The sequence below is a fragment of the Atta colombica genome, unplaced genomic scaffold, assembly GCF_001594045.1.
Source record: "Atta colombica isolate Treedump-2 unplaced genomic scaffold, Acol1.0 scaffold249, whole genome shotgun sequence".
NCBI classification, from domain to species: Eukaryota; Metazoa; Arthropoda; class Insecta; order Hymenoptera; family Formicidae; genus Atta; species Atta colombica.
The window spans coordinates 162,191-188,144 of record NW_017259347.1 but is presented as its reverse complement, the minus strand read 5'-3'; the positions used below and the strand labels follow the sequence as shown (position 1 = coordinate 188,144).

Sequence of the window (25,954 nt, the reverse complement as noted above, 5' to 3'; positions counted from 1 at the left end):
AAATATTAACAATAATGTTAATTATGCATTATAAGGAACCATTCTCCGATGACTTTGACCTTGACATATGTTGTGAAGATCTCTGAGTAACCTTCAACAAGTTCCATACAGCACAAAACTTGGAACGATATCGCTGCAATATTGTTGCAACATGCAATTTTGTTGCAATATTGCAACATTGTTGCTGCAATTTTTGCTGTAAGGAGTTTTAGCTATTATTTGTTATTCATTAAAAAGTGACTAACAAAAGAAATTGAAAAAAGTAACCTTATTTCTGATGCAATATTGAAAATTATTCTGTACCCTTTCTTGCTTATGTTCTGTACTCTTTCATGGCTTTCTACGCGAAAGGAAGTCCACTTCTTTTGCTTAGAGGCGTACGACTTTTCATAAGAAGCGAGTTTTACTTCATCTCTTCTTTGCTAAGGAGCATTCGATTTTCCACTCAAAGGGAAATCTATTCCATCTCCCCCTCCTGTGAACTTTCCATGCCACGATTTTCCATGCGAAGCAAGATCTCCCTCTTGTTTCAAGCAAGGAAGAATATAAAATAGTATTAGTATATATATTGTGGCCTTCCTTAATATTTCCGTTACTATATAGCGAATCCTAATGATTACTTATGGAATTTGTTCAGTAGCTCGCTGTTACATCATGACGCCAATATTCAATAGCCACTTATTATAACGAATTTTTACTTTCAAGTATTTCGGAAGGCACATTTTAGCATTTAATTATTTCATTTTTCTAAACTTGATCGTATTATCACACGAATATATGTATTTTTGAATATGTTGTATTTAATGTTTTATTTGATTATATATATTTTGAACTTATATACAGAAGTTATGTGAATGTATATCCATTTATTTGTATATTGTAAAATGTTTTACTTTTTTTTATTAATTTTGTGATCAAACTGTTTTCTAAATAAAAATAATTTTTTGAGACTACTTTTGTGGAAGACCACATTATTACCTATATATTTTTTTCGAGTTTTTATGCAATATCGCCACATTTTTATTAATAGTGTCCTAAGTAATAACTATTTTTTAACTTTGAGTCCAGAATCGATTTAACAACATTTTTAACGAATGTAATTATCAAGTTGTAAACTTTAATATTGATTATTAATCAAGTTATTGTATAAAATGTAACTGGGATGCTATAATACTATCTTCTATATATAGCACAAATAAGACGTTATTTTTTTAAATAATTTTTGAATGAATAGCGACAGCTGAAACCTGTTGAAGGTTCAAAGTGATGACCTTGACAATATACATCAAGATCAAGGTCATTAAAGAATGCATAATTACCTTATTCTTTTTATAAAGTAATTCTTTAATATTAATGTGCCATTTTATTACAGGAATTTTCTCAATTGACCAAAGAACTGGCGGCGGCGCGAGAGAGCATCTTGGAAAGAGAAGAGGAAATTTCCGAATTAAAAGCGGAGCGAAACAACACACGTGTGCGTAACCGATTTTTTATAATAACATTCTAACAACTCTTTATGATTTTCTTAAATTTTGTAGGTTTTTAAAATAATTTATTTAATAAGTAAATGTACATTTAACGTATAATGAAAATAAGTAAAAATAACAATAAATAAAAAATTGTAGAGTTAATGACGAAATAAATGGCTTTGTATGATTAACATAACATACTTTATTATCGATATTTTCAGCTCTTACTGGAACATCTAGAGTGTTTAGTATCGCGACATGAACGATCACTTAGGATGACGGTTGTGAAACGTCAAGCCGCTGCGCAATCTGGTGTATCGTCTGAGGTGGAAGTTCTCAAAGCTTTGAAAAGCCTTTTCGAGCATCACAAGGCTTTGGATGAAAAGGTATTTTATGCTGCTTTATCAAATACCATTATATTGCCATTTTTTAATAGAGCAAAGTTTGATTTACAAGGGTTTGTTTTATGACAGAAACTATATACATGAAAGAAGATTCAAATGAATTTGTATTTGAATTGAGTCCAATCTTTTGGTTGCAGTATGTGAAAAATGTATAAATTGACAAACAAAAGAGATTTATTATTTAAATTATACCGTAATTACGACGTATTTGATTTATTTCTACTTTATTATTTCTGTGATACACGACAATAAACGCTTGCATGAATGATCACTTGTACTAATATATTACGCTTTTGAATAATATTTATCAGATAATGATCAACGCATACATATATTACACTTACGTATTACTTAGAGAAGGAAGATGTAGTTATGAAATAAGCAAAGTAAGATGAAATTATCTATTTTTATGTTTTTTTTTCTTGTCATTAGCTCGACCCATTTGAATTTATTTTTACTTTCTTAAATAAATAATTACATGTTGATCAATGTTTTCTCCTAAATAATTTTTTCTGAATTTTGGTTATAGTTTGAAGAAATAAATTTTCTTATTTTTCGCAATTTTTTAATAAAATTTTATTTTATTTTTTTCAATATTAAGGCTTCTGACTAGTCGCGGCGGCCACGTTGAAATTGACGTCAGAAGCGAGGAATGAGACGTTAATTTATGTTGCGTACCATTTTTAAACAAAGACAATCTGAATAAAACGAAATGACGAGATCATTTTAAAACACTTAAAACACGTAAAAATGAAAACTGTCCTTTTCTTCCTTGATAGTCAGTAAATGGTCGTAAAAGGCACGTAAAGTTAGCCTATATTCAAGCAGAAACACACAGTTCGATAGCTATTGAAAATGAGTATACGCTTTTACATATAAAATTCCAAGATAATTTTAACTTTCATCGATAATTATGATTTTGATAAGTACGAGACAAGTCACATTTTCACGATTAAGCAAATAATAACTAAATGGCAACATAAATTTTATTGTGAAAATCATTACTTTTCACGCCTATTAATTCAGCCCTTTATCGTGGCGAAGTGCTGTAATAGAATCCTGCCGCTCACTCCTATCCTGCTGGTATATGTCTTGAATGTCGGTAAGTGTCGATAATTGACACTTGTTATCATATGAAAAGCCAAAAAATAAAATTATAAGAACATGATTTTAATATTGTTTAAATTTTAAATTGTTTTATTTTTGAAAATAACAAAATTAAAAAAAATAAAATTAAAACAATAAATAACAAGAGCAAACAGCCATACATAGGATACCGTGTGATAATGAAAGCCATAATTTAATAGTGAAAACCAAAATTAAAAATTTGTTCATTAATAATATAAATTGATCATATACGTTTCGGCCACGATTTGGCCAGTATATAAAAAGTTCTCAGTATATAAAAAATAAAAATTAATTAATTAAATTATGAATTTCGGTAAAAGCGCTAAAATAAAAATGTTTTTAAAATTGTCAGTTAAGATTATAGTTGTTTACATGAAAAAATATAGTCATATGCTTTACACGAACGATTAAATTTATAATTTAAAAATTATATTTATTATTTTTTTGTAAATTTATAAATTTAATCGTTCGTGTAAAGCATATGACTATATTTTTTATATACAAACAACTATCTTAATAATTGACAATCTTAATAACGCGCTTTTATGTTATATCGAAATTTATGATTTATATTAATTTTTATTTTTACATGTTGAGAATGGCTAAATCGTGGTCAAAATGTATATGATTATTTTATATTGTTAATGAATAAATTTTAAATATATGATTTTCACTAACTATCTTGTACGAGACAGTTTGCTCTTGTTATTTATTGTTCATTTATTAAGCCACGTATAAATCATTTAATATCAAAATTGTTCTGCACAATTACTCCGGTTAAGATTGTTGCATATATATACATATATTTCAAGATTATATATATTTTCATGGATTATTTATGTATTGTTTATGTATTAAATTTACACAAATTCTATTCATGTAGATAATGTAAATGGAATAATACAATACATAACGAGGTAAATATAGTAAAAAATTTATATTTAAATATGTATAAATATATATAATCATATTATATTCGTATATATGCATATATATTTGTATATATTATATATGAATGTCCATTTTTCTTTTTTTTTTCTTTTTGTAAAATTGTTGTTTAATATAAATAAAAATAATAATAATAAAAAAACATTAAAAATACATGATTAAGATTCCTGTGTAGTCATCACAGATATATTAAATTTGTTCGCGTTGCATATGCGTTTAATGTCCTTCAACATGTTCTTACAATAGATCTATTCATTTCAACCTGATTTATATTATTAATTGTTAACTTGTCTTCTTTTCATTAATTTTCATACATGCATGTAATCATGACTTTGCTGCGCTTGTTTTAACACCAGGATACTACCGTGTCTCCACTTATTCAAAAGTAATTTAATAAATCATAAGTGGTAGTACAGATCATTAATGACAAGATTTTGACCTCGGGTTTTATTTATTTAACTTTTTCCTAATCAAATGACACGCTCGATAAATTTTGGCACGGAGTGAGCGAGGAAGCAAGAGAATCACGATTGCCAGGTTTCAATTGAGATGATCTCGAAAGCTTATGCACTGGAAATCGTACGGTCTTGCCCAAAATTGATAATTTCAATAAAAATTTGCAAGTTTTGTATTAATGGTGTGTTAAAAAAATTATATGGCTTCTAAAAAAAAAGTCATTAGATTTTTCACTCTTCTGGAGATTTCTTTTCAGAACTCGAGAAATTTTTTAATCCCACCGCTCAGTAAAAAATTTTTAATGCACAAATATATAAATGTATATAAACACATATATAAATATGTATAAATATATATTCATTCATTCGATGGCGCAACTTCCCAAAGTCAAAACAGAGTCTACCTCTTGTACGTACACCCTGTATGTACATGCGCCCGCAGATTATACACAGACAATATGGGGCAATTTAACGCTGGTTTTCGAACAACAATGTATAAATATATAATTATATATGAAATATGTCCATACAGTTCATTCTTTTGTAATAAACTACAATTTAATACAAGAAAAAAAATAATACCGAGAAAACATTAAAAATAATTAAAAGGATAATTTGGAAAAAATCAAGTTTAGAGAAATGTAAAAAAATTACTAATGTATAATTATATACAATTCTATAAATGTTTTCTATAGATGAATTCTATATTTTTTTTTCAACATTTCTTCAAACTGAATTGTTTCTAAAGGAAACAATGGAAATTTTAACAATACAAAAATTATCCTTTTCATTATTTTTAATGTTTTCTCATTATTGTCATTATATTTATTTTTCTTGTACTAAGTAATAATTTTACAAAAGAAAGAATTAAGGATTTATGAACATGTTTGAATATTTTATTTATAATCATATAGTCATTTTTATTTATACATATTTATACATAGTAATGTTTTAAATACACCTATATATTCATTTAATACATGAAATTTTTTCCTTTTATGCACATTATCATTTCCTAAAAAAATGGTCATCAACATTCAGAGCAATTAATCGGAGATTTTCATCATCTACCGACGGAGTGCCGGTAAAGAAAGAATCGTGCAAAAAATCGGAAACTGACTGAAAACTGCAAGAGAATTGGCAACCGTGGAGAGAATCCGTTCTCTGTGCTGAACAATGAGACAGCTCAAGAGAACATCTATTCTCCTCACTGTATTCGCTTGTTTCAAGCGACCGAAAATGCTTTCTCACCAATTTCGGCCGTTTCAGCGTATATCAATAAGAAGTGAGAGGTATTTAATTATATTTAATTGTATTTAATTGTTTATTAAAATCATAAACAATTAAATATTTTCTAAACTATTGTGTTTTCACATGATTTATACTATTCTGGATTAATGGGAGGAGTATACTATTAGCACAATTTATTAAAACTTATGTTATTTAGAATGATCTTCGCCCCTTATTGATGCCGGGGGAAGCCGAGATTGCCGAGAAAGCATTTTCAGTCGCTTGAAACAAGTGACTAGAGTGAGAAGAAGCTCGCTGTCTTGTTCACTCTCGGCGCGAAGGAAAGCAGTGCGAGCACACGTACATGGGCTGGTGCTTGAATGTGTTGCTACCGATTTCGCTAGATCGCCGTCTGATTCGGTGTTGCTACTGTCAACGCAGAGTTCTCAGGCTGAGTAATCAGGAGCCTTAAGCCATAGGCTAATATTTATAATCGGATCCTATATTTGATAACATTTTAAGTATTTCCATTCATAGTATTTCAATATTGAAAATATTATAATACTACAATCTTGAATTTACTTCAATTTACAATATTTTAGTATTGAAATACTATGAATTTTAATAATAATTAATGAAAAGTGATGAAAAATAATGAAAACTAATTCGTATATATTTAATATTCATACTAATTTATTCAGAGATATTGAACATTAAATTATACTGAAGTATCATGAACTCTAAAGATATATGATAATTATTATAAATGAGTTAAAAAAAATGGAAAATAATACAACACACATATAATACTTTTACAGTTTATTGTATACTGAAATATAATTTCTAAGGAAAATTAAATAAAAATATCTGAAATGTAATGAAATTACAAACGAAATATACAATATTTTTAAAGATTTATTAATAAAAGTTAACAGAAACAAAAACGGGATAATCAAAATGTTGCAATTAATAGTTAAAAGAATGAAATCTGCTAAAAAATAATAAAATTACTTAAAATTTTAACGACAAATATTGAATTCAAAAGAATTATGAAGAAAGTTTATATTCAAAGTAATTGAACATTGAATTGTATTTATTATTTTGAATCCGAAAAAAATGAAGAATAATGCAAAACAAATAACATTTTTACAGTTTATTGTAACACTGAAATATGCTGAATTCTCGGAAAAATTATTGAAAATTATAGAATATTTGAGAAATAATGGAAACGAAATATACAATATTTTTACAGATTTATTAATGAGCGTTACCGAAAACGGAAACATACTTGTAACAATATAATATTTTATATATTGTCACAAAATTACAATTTTTCCTCTACAATTATCATTTCTATGGATAATCAAACCCGAACGATAACATTAAAATCATAGTTTTTAATAAAAATCAAGTATTATTTAGTTTTATATACATATATCTACGAAATTAAATAATTATATATATATGTGTATATATAATTATATAAATATATATATAAATCATAAGATTAATACTGCATTATGAATTTTTTACCCTTACTCATATAAATTTTTTACTTTTAGTGAATAGCTTAAAGGGACGTGAACTCTCATTAGAATGTCGGTCTTTAATAATATTTTGTTGGTTTATATACAGCATATTATATACAGGATATTATATTTCAGAATTCAAGGATGTGGATTGCACAGCGTGATTATATGTGCCAAAAGAAACGAATTTTTTCTTCTGACAAAATTGCGTTCAAACAATATTTTTTAAATAAGAACATTTTAAATTAACGAATGAACTCTCTACGTTATGCAAGAGGGGCGGCGCATTCCGGCATATGAACGTTATTTCACTATTTTGCTAAAAATTTTATAAAAATTATGCATAATATCTAAATATCATTATTTTGAAAATAACTTGTTTAAAAAGAGAATGTTTTTCTAATTGATATCACTGAAGAAACTACTGAAAGTAAAATAAGTAGATTAGACAACTTGTAAATATATAATTATGATATTTAGACATCATGTAGTATGTATAGTTTTTATAAAATCTTTAGCAAAATAGTAAAATAACATACATGCCCAGCTATACCGGGCTGTGCCACGCGCCATGTGTGTATGCGCCGTGGAGTGCTCACTCGTTAATTTAAAATTGCTCTCATTTAAAAAGTACTGTTTGAACGCAATTTTGCCAGAGGAAAAAGCTGCTTCTTTTGGTACATATAATCATGCTGTGCAATCCGTATCCTCAAATTCTGAAATACTCTGTATAATCAGAGCTAGATATATAACCGACGCTCAGATTATCTGCACATGTAAAATTGACATTTGTACATAGTTTTCGCATGTATTCTAGTATCTGCATTATATTTTTGTACCAACGCGGAGCTAAATATAATATTTTATACTGAATTTTTAATAAAATAATAAATTTTAATGAAATCTTAATAAATTGTTAATGGAATCTTAATAAAATTTTAATGAATTGTAGTGAAATCTTAATGAAATAACATTGAAAATGAGCCAATTGATATAGATTTCAATATGAAATTCGTAGTACGAACTAGTATTAAATTAATTCAGTGGAACTAGTATATATAGTAAATTAAATGTCTATAACGATCAAAACTGGATCTTTAATGTTTAAATAATTCAATGTAAATTATATACAGGGTATCTAGACTATAAATGTCAAAACTTCAGGAACATATAGGGGATCGATAAACTAAGAAAAAAGTCCTGTATACTATTTTTTGCTTCGTTTTGGAGAAAATCGCAAAAAAATACAAAAACGTAGTTGCTTCATTCTTGCACTGCCTTTAAAGTATTATTGTAAATAGCTAAACTCGTACATAAAAACAATAATAATAATTCTGTTTTCAGTAAAAACTTTTTATGTTTGTTTTTGTCTTGTAGGACCATTTTTTTTTACTCGATAGATTAAATGCTACCAGATATACAGATTTTTTGGAAACTGACTTCTTTGATTATTTAGAAGATATCCACGGATTGCAGCAATGGATTGAAATATTTCAACTTGATGAGGGTCCAGCTCATTATAGCAGAACTACTCGAGCTTAGCTAGACAGACATTTTCCACAACGATAGATTGAACGTGGAGAAGTAGTACTTTGCTACCTAATCACCTGATCTGACATCACTGGACTTCTTTGTATGGGGGAAAGGGGGGGAGGAGATCCTGAAGTAGGAAGTTTATTCGTCATCAATTACTTAAGAGAACAATGAAGAAATCGAATTGAGGTTGCAGTGTACCAAATATTGCCAGATCAGTGTTTAGCTGCAATACGAACTGTACGGGACGCAATACTTGCATTGCTACAAGAGGATAATATTTTGAACAATATCTACATTAAGTGAATAAATACAATATGAATAAGTAATGACAAAATACAAAAATGAAACTTGCATTTTGCCTTTTTTGCGATTTTCTCCAAAATGAAAACGAGCATATCTTTATAGGACTTTTTTTCTTAATTTATTGATCCCCCTACTCTTAAAGTTTTGACATTTAAATTCTAGACACCCTGTATATACTGCTGCGCCGCTAATTTGCTCTGAATCGAGTGTTCTAAATCGAGTCCGTCATCGTAAATACAGAAGAGGGTCTTCCCCTTGACGATTTCGTGTTTTATGTTCTATTGTTCGGTTCTGAATCTTTGATTTTTGTCAAGAACTGTCATTCTAAACTATGTAATAATTATTGCTGCGAGCGAATCTCGTATGAAAGGAATCCATGAGAATTTTGAGAGTGTGTCTTTCTTTGCACGAGTGCAACAATACTCAAATTAAAAGTAGAGTGTGCCATTTAAAAAAATCGATGTACTCTTGTTCTGACCTTACGACATCATCCAAAATCAGATTGATAAGCTCAGTGAATAAATCATTTGAAACCCTATTTTTGTAGAAAACATTTCTTTTGGAAATGCTTAGTTTTCGGGATATTTCACCAGTCCGAGACTTACTCTGTATATGTACATGCATATACCATATTTGTGTGTCACGGCGACAAGTTTTCCGGACTTATAAACGTATTTAAACTACTATAATAATGTCACGAATTAAATTGACAAACGGTTTTTTTTAATATTTCGATGCTCAATCAAACATCATATTAGAAAGATGTTAATGTGCTGAAAAACTATAAATAAATGTATTGCGAAGAATATTATCTCGGTCGGGAACCCGGATTTTTTGCTTTCCATGCGAGCATCCTAAGCTTTTAAACTATCAAGGTCTTAGTAATATTCTTCGCAATAATCAGTTTGGAAACAAGATCCTTCTTTCAGGCGATAATAAGAATCTTATTTTAAACTGTGAAAATACAATTAATATGAATTAAAAATTAAATACTTATAAAGCAATGCTTTGCGATTTGTACATTTTGGGCCGATTCCAGGGAGTGACTCCCACTACCGCTCAAGGCGGTTGAGCCGCCGAGCGCTCATGTGACGTTCTGGCTCAGGAGGTTCTCGTCTCTATACCAGAAATATAGTGGAAGCACATTTTCTGCCAAATTATTATTGAAACATGTTTTTTATTAAATAATTTATGTCTATTAACAATTTTCTATTGTTAATTTATTCATTGTTCCTTAATGATATACTTATATCTTAACGTAATTTTCTAATACATTATATAATTATGATACGAGGGCAAGTCAATAAGTTCTTAGAAAATCTGTCAGAGGGCACTCGCAGTGTCATGTCATATTACTTTTTGACAAATAGCACTCTCAGTTGATTACTGTCAAATTTTGAGCGGAATTCATCGCGTGGTTTCATTTCTGTAGAAATGACGATTAAAGCGAACAATTTTTGTATTTTTTGCAAAATGAAAAAAAAATGAGTTTTGTGCAGTCAAACATTTACATATGAAAGGTTTAACGCCGAAAGAAATCAAAGCTGAGTTGAATAATGTTCATAGCACATCTGCATCAGCGTTTGCAACTATATATAATTGGATGAATGAATTTAAACGTGGTCATACATCCACATGTGATGCACCTCGTTCGGGACGTCCAATTGAAATTGCTATGCCAGAAATCATTGATAAAAAGTCCATGATATTCTTTTGACTAATCGATGAATGAAAGTGTGCGAGCTTGTTGAGGTCACATGGTATAGTAATTTCAATTTTGCACGAACAATATGAAAAAGCTATCAGCAAGATGGATGCCGCGTTTGCTCACTGTGGACTATAAGCGCGACGATTTCAAAATGTTTGAAGATGTTTCAACGTAATCTAGAATTTCTGCGTCGATTCATTACTATGAAAACATGGATCCATTACTTCACATCCGAGACGAAGAAACAGTCAAAACAATGAATTCATCGGGTAAACCAGCTCCGTAAAGTCGGCCGGAAAGGTGATGGCCACAATTTTTTGAAATGCACGCGGTATAATTCATATCGATTACCTTCCGTCGAAGCAAACGATTAATGGCGATTACTACATAGCTTTATTGGACCGTTTCAACAACATTAAAGAAAAACGTTCCCATTTAGCGAAGAAGAAAGTGCTCTTCCATCAAGACAATACACGGGTTCACATGTGCCCGGCACCGATAACCAAATTCAACGAAATTCCGCTACGAATTGCTTCCCCATCCAGCATATTCGCCAGATTTAGCTCTCTGCGATTATTTTCTGTTTCCAAATCTGAAGAAATGATTCGGAGGAAAGAGATTCACCACCAGACAACAGCTCATCGCCGAAATAGAGGCTTATTTTGGAGGGTTGGACAAATCATATTATTCGGACGGCTTGAAACAGTTGGAGAATCATTGGATCAAGTGTATTGAGCTGAAAGGAGACTATGTTGAGAAATAAAAATGAATCGATCAAAAAAAATATGTTACTATGTTTTTCTAAAAACTTATTGATTTGCCTTCGTAATGTACATTTCGACAATTTCCACATCACCCGTGAGATACTACATACTTTGTAAGATGCGTTTTTTTTAATGTGGTTTCCCTAGTAGGTCTACTACACAAAACAAGAATCAAATATTAGAATATGACTTAGCAGGAAATTATATATCGTATTATACAAAAGGAAAGAAGGATTAAACAGTCAATTTAGATATAGATTAGAAAAATTATTCTATTTTTTGAATCGTTTGCTCGATTCTACTGATAATGATGTATCAGAATGATGCTGTATCCATGCGAAAGAATTGTATGCGAAACATGATGCCTTCCACTTTCATAAAAAATTAAAAGAAATTACCAACACTTTCAAGAGAACAAACATTTTAAAACTCACAAAAGATAATAAGATCCTAATAGATCTCAGATCTGTAAAGTTTGGGAGTATATCCAGAATCTGTTCGATGAACACACGCGCTCATTGGCCCCAAGCGATATTACCAGCAATGCAACTGGGCCACTAATACTAGAGTCACAAGTAAGATACACGCGCTATCACTTAGGAACAGGAAAGGATATCAGGGGAGGATAATATTCACAGATGCTCAAATTAGTTAACACTAAAAAACTTTGCCAACTATTCAATACGATCTGCGACACCGGCAACATATCCGCTGACTAGTCTCTACCTTCGTCGCTATACCGAAAAAGCCTAATGCTAGATCATGTGAGGAACACCGACTAATCAGTCTTATGAGCCATACACTAAAAACATTCTTAAAAATAATACATAAAAGAATATACGACAAATGCGAAGAAAAATCAAGCGATACGCAATTTGGCTTTAAGAATAGCTTAGATACGAGGGAAGCATTATACTGCATGCAATTATTCGTACAAAAATGAAAAGATGTATTTATATGCTTTATTGATTATCAAAAAGCATTTGATAATGGCAATCAATTGATAATCAATTAATACCGATCTTACGAGAAACAGGTATTGACGAAAAGGACATTCAGGTAATACAAGCTGTACTGGAACAGGAAAGCTCAAATTGGGCAAGTCTTCAAACTGATAAGAAGTCAGACGGATTCATCAAGAATGCACATTTTCCACTTCTATTTAATATATAGAGAAAATATTCCAACTGCATTTGAAAATCAAACAAGAGAGGGTCGATTCTGTATCTTCAAATAAGGTGAAAATTACAAAAGTAAGCAAATTTACTAGATGTTGAACTAATGAAATTATTAGTATTCTAGTAAATTCGCTCACTTTTGTAATTTTCATCTCGTTTCAAGATACAGAATTGATTCCCAGGAATAAAGATAGAAGGCATTCCCATTAACAATCTACGATATGCAGACGACACAGCAATATTAGAGAATATCCAAAAACTATAAAACCTCTTGAACGTCAATGTGAGCAAAACCAAACTGATGATAGTTAGCCGACAACCTTATGGGAATGCAAATCTCCATATTGACGATCAATCGATTGAGAGAATAAACAAATTCAATATCAAATATCTAGGCTCTATACTCAAAAACAAGTAGGATAGTGATGGGGAGGAGAGTAGCAATGTGAGAGTAGCAATGGCTAGAAACGTCTTTGCCAGATTTGATAAGTATCTACTGAGACAAGAAGTTGAGTCTTAGAGTGCGAGTGATCAAATTACGTATGGCCAGTACTGTTATGAAGTAGAAACCTGGTCACTCAAAGTTAAATCCTTCAATAGGATAGAAACCTTCGAAATGTGGACGCTACGAAGGTTTTTAAGAATCTTGTAGATAGAACACATGTCTAATGAGGAAGTATTACATCGAGCCAATCTCATCGACTGACGGAGATAATTAAACAATGGAAGATCATCTAGGACATATATTGAGAGGACCTAAATATGACCTACTAAAAACCATTCTTATCGGAAAGATCGAGAGAAAGCGGGGATCAAGCTGCAAGTACTCATAGCTCCGCAACATCAGAAACTGCAACATATCAGACGCTTCCATTATATTTAGACATGCAGAAGAGGGCATATTGCGCATTGTACAGACACGTGTATACTTATACTTTAAGCGTATTACAGCACTACAAGAAGAAGAATGGAGTCATGTATTATGAATTGTTGAAATAAAATGAAACAATAACCGAACGTTATCGACAACAAATATTTGAATGATAATTTGATGCAAAAATAACTATCGATTGCATTAAATTGGCAAAAGATGATTCTTCTCTATGGTAATGCTCGACTCCATGTTGCTATTATATCGTGAAACAAACACTGATGGAGCTTGAATGGGAGATTCTCCCACATCCAATATATTCTCCGAATTTGATACAAAGCGATTTATTCCGACTGATGCATAACGCTCTCAAAGATATACACTTCCATAATTACAGTGAAGTCGAAAATTGGGTTGCTGAATGGATTGATTTAAAAGACAGACCATTCTTTCGTCGCAAAATTTAACTTCCAGAAAAGTGGAACAAAGTCATAGCTTCCGGAGGCAAATATTTTGATTAAATTCAAACATTTTGTTATTAAAATAAATATTAAAAAAAACAGCGGCTTTCAGTGCAAGTCTCTAATACATACATATATAGTTTCCTCTTACTTGATAATTTAAAATATCTCTCCATTGTTTTTGATGATATCAGAAAATACTACAGGGAATCTTGTTGATTTGAAGAGATATCATATCATGATGAGTAAAAAATTTGTCTCAAAATCAATTTTTTTGAGACTTCAAGATCACCTTCATTTTTTTAAATGAAATGATATGATTTTTTTACATAATATGATTCCTCTAATTATTTTGTATGTAAAAGTATTGGTAGTGATATTATAAAATCAACAGTTTGAGAGATTTTATGCTTTATTCTAGCATATATCAACATAAAATATTAAATAACTTGTAAATTATATTAATTTTTAATATTAATTTTTTTATAATCGCACCTTAAAACTTTTATGCACAGAATAAGATGATGTAAAGAAGATACATAGTTGCTTTAAAAAAATATGAAAAAGAATAATTTTTTAAATAAGCAACTATATATTTCCTTCCTATCAATTGATTTATCTCATTATTCTGCAAAAATATTAAGGTATAATTATTAAAAAATTAATAATTTAATTATTAACATTTTATGTCAATATATGTCAGAATAAAGTATAAAATATCTCGTAAATTATTGGTTTTTTTTATATCACTATTTTATATCACTATTTAGTGTTAAAAATATATAGTGTAAAATTATACTTCTATATGCAGAATAATTAGAAGAATCATACTGTGTGTAAAAAAATCACAATTTTAAAAAATACAAGTGATCTTGGAGTCTCAAAAAATATGACCTGGAGAAAGATTTTTTCTCATCATAATATGTGCCCTTTCAAATCGAACAAGATCTTCTGTGGTAGTTTCTCGTATCATCAACAAAACGGAGACATTTTAAATGATCAAGTCATAAGAAATATCCCGTATATACTATTTGAAAAAGATCGTGACTCCGGATTTACGGGAGAATGTTTTTGAAAAAAATGTTTCAGACAAAAGTTGTAAGGTATAAAAAGATCTATTTACTGATCATCTTATTAATGATCTTTGATGCTACCAAGGTCAGACCAAGATTAAATTGTCTTTTTCTAATGGAATATCGTATTTTTGATGCCAGAATCGAATAGCTGGTGTCAAGTATTTCCAAAAAATTTACCTTTTAATAATTTTAATACATTGTATATTATTATTAGAATTCATTTTTATATTATAGTTTCCATTAATAGGTAAAGGTGGCTCACTGAAATGAATTAATTTGTAAGAAAAAATTTTTTTTTGTAATTACAACATCATATTGTCTCTGAGGACGGCTCAAAAGTAAATTGAAACATGTAAACGGATTATTAATAAAGTTATTTGTTAACCGTTCGGTTTGCACAAGAATTATCATGCTTGACTCCTGTATCCAATCATTTTGTGAAAAAATTTTCATTAAAGAGTCTTTAGGAATTAATTTATATTTACATCTTTTATCTTCATCTCATATTTTCATTTTGTATTTTCTTGTATTGCGTATCAAACAGACAATAACAATTGAGAGTGAAGAACAGAGGCAGGGAGACGTGTATATAAGTAACTGCTGCTACGTCTACCAGAAATGTAACAAGCTGTCAACAATTAAGCTTAATAATGAGATTTACATAAATATAAGCGTAGAATGTAAAAGTACAATGAAGTACTATGAATAACTAGACGAAAAGGCAGAAGTCAAAAGTCTCTTGATAAAAATTTGAGGAGATTAAGGAGGCAGCATTTGAGCCTGTGCACAGTATTACGACAGAAATGACGACGAGCAGACCAAAAAAAGCGAGACACGGCTAAGCGAAAAAAAAGACAATAGAAGAAGAGGATCGGAGGCAGACAATAATTTAAAAATTTAATTTTATAGCGACATAGGAAAAAGAGAAGCGCGATTCAGCAAAATGGTGAAGAAAAAGCTAGAAAATTTTGATAACGAATGACAGAAGTATCGGAGAAGTCCAATTCAAAGTTAAGGCATAAATGGATACTGAGAAAGGAGGGGTTAGTTAGTATGAAGAACACAAAAACAAAATAACACAGGTGGAGAATGAAACGTTTACGAATATCTAACCAACTGGAGCTGATGAAAGAAGGGGATAAATCATATTTCTAGACATTGTATGAAGAACATAGACAAGAGTTCTGGATGCGTTAAATACAAATTAATAACTTTTGAGTTAGTGAAGGAACCATGTCAAGATATTCGGACACTATAAGAAGTTGGGAGACTAGGAGTTTTTGAGAAGAATTTAGGATATGATAAAAGAAATATAGAAGACGAAGGAAGACGGCATTCAACAAAGATGTGGGTATAGAAAGTCCAAGAGGAGTTGAAATGGATTCCAAAAATTTTAATGGAGGCTAAACGAGGAATTGTGATAGAATTTAAGGAAATGTTAAAGGAAAAGAAGCGAGATAGCGAGGAAGTGAAATCAGCAGTTAAGAAATAAGATTTATTTTATAAGAAATAAGATGGATTTAAATGAAGGAAATTTGCAGAAGTCCATTTAGCGATAAATTTAATATCATGATTTAGAGCAGACGCAGCTGCGAGAGAGTCGGATGATTCAAAGGAAGAAAGAAGAGGAACATCATCAGAAGTTTAGAGGTATTATAATAGAAACAGAGGGAAAATCAGCTGAAAATTGTAGAATAATAAGAGGGCAATGACCGAACTTTGAAGGATGTTGGCGGGAATAAGGAGTGATGATACGGAAGAGAGCGGGGACACTAGAATTCTTTGAGAATGCTTTACAAGGAAGGAGTGAAGAAAGGAGATGACAGAGGGGAAAAGGCATTAAGTCATTGATTCAGATTTAGAGAGCAGATTGTATTTGTGTACTGAGATTACTATGAAGAGTAACGTTTTCTTTGTATTTCTTATATTTTACGTTTTTTTCACTTATATTTTTCTTCAGTAATAATAATGATAATAATAACAACATTAATAATAATTATTATTTTCACATTAATAATAATAATAATAATAATAATAACTCGGGAGGTTGTCCTATATTGAAGATTCATCAACAATACCCAAACATAGTCCATTGCGTCTTTTTGGAAGAAACAGCTTTCAATTATTCAAGACTGTTCTTCTTCAAAAGTAGAGAAAGTCTTTCATCTGAAACTGTCCTATTTGATTGGGCTCGAATAACAGCCCAAAAACAGTCATCTTAGTTAAACATAAACTGGACACTGACCTAAAATATGGAAACTAATTTTCTCACCGTGACCACACTTCCTATACTTGGGAATATCACACAATTCCAGTTTGTGTGATAGTTTGTGAAGTCCCGTAGATAACCCCTTCATACTTCTCAAGATCCTAATGCATTTGGCCATGTCCTCGCCGAGAATTTCATCCATTAAGACTCTCATCTGCCTGCATTTGATCTTGGTTATTTCTTGCTAGTACTTTACATGATGATCTCGTAATCAATTTCTGATTTTAGTCCTGCAGACACTGCTGAGGACTGCTGAGCACATCCAAGGTCGACACTGATCTCATCCGATCCAGCTCTAGCTAACTTGTTAGCAATCTCATTGCCTCTGATTCTAGTCCCCACAAGAACCCACACTAGAACATTGTTGTTGAAGCAGTCTAGCATTTGCATTCCGAACTAGTTGCAAATTAAAGATGTGTGCACTTAACGCCGTCAGGACCGCCCAACTGTCGAAACAGATCTTGATGCGCCTACACATCTCCCCCGAAGCAATCGGCATCAAAGCTTAATTTAAAATCGTCACTACTTTCGATTGGAATATTGTAGTAAGTTTCCCAAGTGGGATAACAGCACTGATTCTTTATCTGAAGATATCGGCACTAATACTCTGATCAGTTTTCAGGAGTCATCCGCATACATGTCCTCATTCCTGATAATGAGTACTTCGTTCTTTCTTTATTCTTCGCGATCGGGAAGACTTGAAGATCACGTTTGACTGTCATTCTGTCTCATTCCATGTCAATACGGTTCTCAATAGGATCTCTTTCGGTAGCCAAATGTACAGCATCCTCCACTTGTTCTTGCACGTCAGGCGATAAGTCGCAGCCGTGGCTGCAACTACCATAAGATGAAGCGATTCGACAGCAAACAGCAGTCCCATGGCTGTCACCGGCGTTGTTCTTATGATTTTCATAGCTTCTCTAAGAAGTGTTCTGATTCGTTCCAACGATGCCTTGATAATAGCCTCCTGCGCCCCAGAGTACTGTCGCAAAGAGTAGTCTAGAATGGAGCACTGCAATGTACAGTCAGTAAATCCTCTCCGCAGGCTCCAAAGATTGTGTGCCCAAAGGTTCTTCTATACATTCAGAAGTAGGTGCAGATTTTTCTGCATGTTAGATCTAGGTGCAGAGTTTCCAGGTTAGTCTTTTATTCAGGGTAACCCCAAGATATTTAATCGATTCCTCAATCAGCAATGTAATCCCATTTAAAACAAGTTCTTGCACAGAACCTGTCTTACACTTGAAGTGAAAGTGACTAAATTCGTCTTCAGATTAACCAATAGTCTGGTCCCATCACATTACTCCTGAAGAACCTCTAGCCCCTTGTGAATTCAAAAAGCGTTTCAAGAAAGGATTCTCGAATGGGGATCACTGGTATACCCAATTGATCTGAAGCCCTTATCATTGAGTTCCTTCAGTAACTTATCAATCACTAGCATCAGAAGAGTCGAGAAAAGATTCAACGAAAGGAGTGGAATTCCGCATCAGCACCTTATCCCGAATGTAAGCATCAACCAATTTTTCATCGTCTATAACAGGAACGACATTAGCTGATCTAAGGCTGATTGGCTGGTGAAGTTTGCCCTTTTCATCTTGGGAATGAACACCACTCTTGCCAATTTTCATGCTCGAGGTGTATAGCTAAGCCCTCAAAATCATCGTTAAAGATTCAGTTATCAGGTCCAGTCTCTCTTGAAGAAGAAATATGAGAACCGAACCTACAGATTTATAAAGCTTAAAAGAGCCAACTGTCCATCTCAAGCCCGACGATTTCAATCGCCAACCTCCAGTCTTCAACACAAGCCCTAACCGAGCCCTTCCATAACTATCACTCTTCCATAATCGGTCTGTCCCTCTCCGGAAACTAGGAAAATTATTCTCCAAAAAATGAACCAGACAACGCTCGCCACTAGTGTGAATCCCCTTTAATACCATGTCCAGATTCTTAGACAGGAATCAGACTTGTAGCTGAGTGTATCTCCTTAACCGACTCACTCCAACTCTTCTTCTTCGCCTTAATTACAGAATCCTTATATTCCTTTGAAGTTACACTATAGAGGTCCCAGCGGAGGGTCGTGTTCCAAGTCCGCTGAATTTCTATAGCTTTGGGTTCTACTAAGGAATACAGTTGTTATTCCTGACGTTCCTAATAGTTCTTTTCGTACGAATCGACCTTTTGCAGTTGCTCTACACAGAGATCTAGCTTATTATATCGTACCTCCTGGGAAATTCCCTAACATTATTCTCTCTTCTAAAGGAGTCTCAGTTCGTCTCTTTTGGATTCATTAATTTTGGCCTTGAGACCCGAGAGCTTAAAGGTAATTTGTCGGAGAGGCAGGACTAAAAACCTTCCACCCGACCACTTCACGTAAAACTCTCCGCGAGCATAAAGTAAGCGCTGTCTCCTCATTGCTATGCAAAAGGAAGGCTCGTTATCTCTATTCAGAACGTCCAGCTTCCACTAATATCATTAGTAGATACTTTGGCTCGTTTATTCGGTGCTGCTCCAACTCATGTGATGCGCATTTGAATCGCATCCCATGATCAGTGGCTATCCCTTATTTTAGAAGTCTACCAATCTCATCAATTCTTTTGATGGCACGGTTCTTTCATGAAAAAAATAGCACACCATCAGTTCCTGACTTCTCCGACGCTGCCAATTATTATCATTTCTACTGCTACTAGATTTTTGAAAATTCAAACAGCGGGCGCGCATTAAAATCTTTAACCGCAACACACACTCTAAGTTTAAGTCTTACCTCATTGTGAGCTCTAAACAGTTTCTCACGTTATCACTCCTCTGACACAGTTATGAACAACCCACGGTAGAAAATGGCTATGCATTACAGACTGGCAAACACAGCCGAGCACTTCTTATTGCGATGCAAGTTAATTTGGGTGAAGATCATCCCGGGCGTGCCCGTTATGACATGCATCTTCTTTCCCCCCCCCCCCCCCTTGTTTCTTTCCTAGGTTTCACTCACCTTGAAGATGATGCGAGTCCAAAGAAAGATTTATAGTCCAGCGTTCTCAGTTTGAATTCCTGAATGCCAGGAACAACGTTCTCACCATCGCGGTTTCCACGTTCTAGACAAAAACCTTCCAGCCTCAGTGCTGAGGTGCTCAGACTCGGGTTTCGTCTCTCCAATCGCCCTAAGCTGCGCCCTTGGGACCCGGGTCCCAGATCACGGCTTTGTGCTGCTTTTGAAGTATCTCCAAGTCCATAATCTTGAGCTTGGCAACCTCGTACGACCTGATGTTACCGATCCGCTCAGTGAACTAGTTCAGTGACATGCTATCCGTGCACTTGATCATCGCCGCATTGCCCTTCAGGAAAGTGCCGTGGAATCTAGGCACAGATCTCTGAACTTTCCTGGATCCTGTCGATCTCTTTCGAGACCGCATCCGTCAGAAATACCAATCGCTCCGCAGTGATGATTGCTTTATCCAGGTAACCCTCCATCACGATCACTTTTGTTAGGGGATCTATGTGGCGGCGTTCTATTGCTCCTTTTGTTCTCCTCTAATTCTCTTCACTGAAGAGAAGATTTTATTGAAGTTCTTCCAATATTTACGTCGATGTATCGTCCTTCAGCCACTTCATTTGATGTGTGAGGAGGACCCGCAAAGCAGGAGGGAATCCCTTTTAGCACTCGCTCCCTCCTCTTTTCGCTGTGATTTTTCCTAGGAAGACGATCTTCAGTGATAATTGGTTCCAAGACGCTTCCAATGTCCAAACAAACCCCTTCGGTCACAGCCGTCCCAGCCTCCCCGAGGTTCCGGCGAACCCTCGATATTCATACTATCTTCATTAAAAGTTTAATCATCCATTTTGATCCCATAAGTAGTTAGGGAAGATGATCCATCCACGTAGAGTTCCACATGCTTGAGTAAGGTTAAATATTCTGGGGTTTCGCCCGGTTCCCCAGAGGCATCGACGACACTGCTCCCCAGTGCCATGCTCTCATTGCTTAGCTCTTGGCTTAGCTTGGGGAGTTGGTTCGCGACAGCTTTCTCGACTCTATACAGGGTTTTATATTTGGGAGATCGTTTATAGCCACCACTATCCGGCTCAATCTCACTTGTGATGACAGGACAGACGTTCTCCGAATCGTCACCTGGAGACGTGCCTGGTGAGTAGTTCAAATCACGGAGCTGCAAAAAAAGCAGGTCTCGGGTATATTAATAATAATTTAAGCCAATAATAAATAGCCTTTTATCGGAATTTAACATCTTTTTTTACACTTAAAAAATGATCATCTTCTATCTTCACAATAAATATCTTTTTTGAAACTCATGTAATCATACTAATTTTTTTAAGTACATCATCTCACGAGTATCAGACTAAAACTGCATTTGAAAATATAAATCTAAAAATTATGATTTTTTTAAGTAAAAATACTCATTTTTCCGAAGTTAATACGTTTAAGATTTTTTTTACTGTAAAAATTAAATTTTTGACTACAACGCTATTGTTCCATTTTCTTGGATGAAATGATATGAAGGCCAGTAATCTTATCTCCATAAGATATATAATAAGTTACCACGAGATCTAGTCGTTCGTTTTTACGCGGTTGACAGCACTGAGAGCGAGGAGACGTCTACCATAACTTTTTAACATGAAGATGGGCAGTGAGTCATAGACAGAAGAACTTTTGACACGAGAGCATGCACGACATTATGTGGATTATATTAAATATTATTAATCAGTATTATTAAACAATGTATATTCTATAGTCTGTAATAAACCAATTTATAACAATCTGATAGCAGAAAGTGGTTGTGATTTATAAAGGAATAAGAAGAAAAAGAAAGAGTAGGTTATAACCAGTTACAATCTATCCCATTCAAGATGGAGAAAAGCACGTTGTCATTAATCTCATTATTAACAGGATCTAATTACTTAGTTTGGACAATGAAAATGGAAGCTATTCTGAGCTTAAAGAAACTGAATAATAATTCAAGAAAAGCCAGAAGTAAATGCCGAATAGAAAGTAAAGATCGAATGGGAAACAAAGAATAAAGAAGCAGTGGCGTATATATCCTTATTTATCGAACAAGCAAACATTACAGTTTGTAATAGAAAAAGATATGAGATAATTGTGGTTCAAAATTAAAAACACCTACCCTGAAGCAGTAGAGGATCAGAAAATCGACGCGAGTAACGATTTGAAGTTTCTTCACATGGGAGATTATATCGCATGTACACGCGGCTTAGGAAATGTGCATTATTAGGCGTGAACATGACATCACGGAAATTAGCATATTACACGGTAAGTAATATACAATCAATATAAAGATCCGTGAAATATTGATGACGCGACGACAAAAATTCTTAGAAGAAATTCACGAAATTCTAAAGAAACGTGAAAAAGAATCTCAATGTCATGGAAGCGGCCATCTTAGGGAGACAGAAGGTTTATATGTCATTCAAAAGAAAAACAACAAGAAATGCTGTATCTGTGGAAAAGGCGACTATCTTGCGAAGATATACATCGCAAAAATCATAAAGAAAAGAATTATAAAGCTAATTCTAACACAAAACGAGAAGGACGGAAGGACCCTGATGTGAACCGAGAAAATATTGAGAAGAAGAAATCCGCTAATAATATAGGGAAATCGGTAGATGGTTACGAAAAAAAATATGCATTTACATTTTGTAATTCTGATACAGAAGATAATGTCAATGAAAATTGGTTATTCAATAGCGATGCGACCATTCATATGACAAATAATCTTAAATGGTTTACTAATATCGATTTTCAGGAAGGTGAATTCTGTTGTCTCAGTCTGGAGCTGGATCATTGCGTTACGAAGGAGTAAGTATCGTCGAAATTAAGACTAGAAATGAGAACGGAAAGGAAATTATCATTATAATGAGCGATGTCTTATATGTATCACAACTTAGAGAAAATTTACTATCTACGATGACACTGATGAAGAAAGGTTACAAAATAGTACAGCAAAGCGACATGGTTGTTGTGATGGAGGAACGAGGAGGACGAGGAAAGTAACGTAGTCTTGATCGGTGAATTGATTGGTAAGCGTTTAAAATTTTGGGCTGAGTAATGATCATAATGATCATAAAAGCTTCTACAGCATTAGAAAAACGCCTAATATTGATATAACGTGTGGCATAAGCAGCTAATTCATAAACAATCAATATTTGTCTAAAATGAGAATAATAATCTTGTAGATGGCATGTATTTTTGATCATAATTTTGTCTGTGAAAGTTGTAATCTCAGTAAAATAACTAGGAAATCACATAAAACAATAAGTCACAGAATACTTACTTGAGTTAATTCATGACGATGTGTGCGGACCAGTATCAATTGAATCGCTGAATGGTTCTAGATATATGTTCGTACTAATAGATGACTTCTCGGGAATGTATTTCACATACTTCATGAAACACAAACAAAAACAAAAACAAAGTTAATGAAAAATTTGTTTCATTTAAAGAGAAATATCTTCTTGGTGTTAGAAATAAACGTTTTAGAACAGTTGAAAATTTATAAACCAAGAACGAATTTTTAAATAGAAATGGAATAATTCACAAAAAAATTGTACCATAATTACAATCCTGAGAACAATGGGAAGGCAGAATGCCCTAATTGAACTATTTCAGAATATACTAAAATGTAACTTCATGATAGCATTACCGAATATATTTTGAGCAGAAGCTGTAGCGCTAGTCACGTCAGTAATGTAACTTTTCGCAAAAGCAAAGATAAAACGTTGTTTGAATTATTTTTTGGAATAAGACCAAATATTAACTATCTTCATGTGTTCAGATGCATTGCATATTTCCACGTTTCTAAGCAAAAATGCGACAGATTAGATTTACCCGGTAAGATAGAAATAATGGTAGGTTACGCACGCGAAAGATGCGGTTACAAAATATACAAGCCAGAAACAGGGCAAGTCTTAGAAGAAAGATCAGTAAATTTTAATGAAAACAATTCCGGCAAGACTTCTTAACGACAGTGACAGAAGCATCAACGAGTATAACATACTTAGAATCAAAACATAACATGACAAATGACAATGGGACATTCGTAAGTATAAATAATGAAACGACGAGTACTGAAGAGAATAGCGAAATCATAGAAATAGAACATAGACGTGGTAGGCCTCGCGGTACGATTCGAGCGAGAATAAAAACGAGAAAGCATTTATGCTGGAAAGAAGGTAATGCAAATCAAAGAAATTCGTAGATCCAAAAGATTATAAGAAAAAGCTACGATTAACTTAGTAGAACAAGATGATGCCATTTAATTATGATAAAACGAAAAATAGCTAAAATTTGGAAAAGGCTATGAGAGAGGAATTAAAATCATTTGAAACATATTCCGTGTTGGATATAGTAGATTGACTAAATAAGGGCAAGATGAAAATTATGAAAAGTAAATGGGTTTTAACAATCAAAAGGGCTGAGAATGGTAGTATCAAATTTAAAGTCAGTTAGTAGTAGCAGGATTTAACATAAAACAACATTTTTATGTGAAACATAAAAATTATGAGGATTTACCTGTAGTACCATAAAAGCATGGCAATCATTTGTAGCATTAGCTAGTAAATTAAAATTAAACTCTTTTGATTCTTTGACGTTAAAATGACATATCTACATGGTGATTTGATGCTATCAAAAACGATTTATCATTGCCTCCAGGGTTTGAAGATGAAAAAAATAAATTTCTTAAGCTTAACAAGAGTACGTACGATTTACCACTATCTGGACGTAATTAGTATTTGAAATTCAAAGAGGTTCTAATAGATTTTAAATCTTTAGTCTCAGAGAATTGCATATATTGTCGAATCAAGACGGGTTTATTGCCATCTCAGTTTATGTTGACGATTTCTCAATTATAGATAATAATTCCGAATATTATAATAGCATATTAACCAGCCTGAGACAAACTTTTGAAATAAACGAGACTACAAAAGATAATATGTTTTTAAATCGTGTAGAGAAATTTGAAACTGGTATTACATTATCATAGTAATAATTGATAACAATCCAATGTTTATAACGTAAAGAAATCGAGTGTAGCAAGCAAGTCTCACGGATTACCATATCTGAAGTGTGTACCTTCAATTAGCTGATTAACTAAGTGCGAGCTGAATCAGAAATAATATCATTAAAAAGACAGCTACTAAAAAAAAAGTCTCTATAAAATCTTATGGAAACTTACCTATTGCATGCTAATATACTGCACAATAATATAAATTAAATAAATTAAAATTGACAAAGCAGATAAAAAAAATCAAATTAAATTTCTTGCAATAACATAATATTCGCAGTATCAAAAGCAGAGTCAACTTATGTAAAAGAACATTAAGAAAAAAATATTATAAGAAAGGAAACAACATTGCCAGAATCAAATATTGCCATCGAATTGAAAAACAATATAGATAGTTGCTTAAGTATAATTATATCAATCAAAAGAATTAAAATTTATTAATTATGTTCGTATAGATTGGATAATAATAACTTTATATAATTCTGTAATAATCTTCAGTATTAAATTGATCAGTGATTAATCCTTCGTGGTTATTTTGGATTAAAATAACCTGAACCCTTCCTGTGTTACTAAATCAATATTATTAGTTACATTGACTTTA

The 25,954-nt window shown here is 32.5% G+C and overlaps 1 protein-coding gene across 1 annotated transcript in view; it reads left to right on the top strand.

The window, feature by feature from the left end:
- Positions 1-1,366: 1,366 nt before the first annotated feature.
- Positions 1,367-25,954, top strand: part of LOC108688930 (liprin-alpha-1-like) — a gene marked incomplete at its 5' end in the record, with an annotated part of 172,494 nt that continues 147,906 nt past the window's right edge. Inside the window, 2 exons of the mRNA XM_018195478.1 lie at positions 1,367-1,474; positions 1,691-1,855. Coding sequence (XP_018050967.1) covers positions 1,367-1,474; positions 1,691-1,855 — 273 coding nt within the window. The remainder of the gene's footprint in view (positions 1,475-1,690; positions 1,856-25,954) is intronic.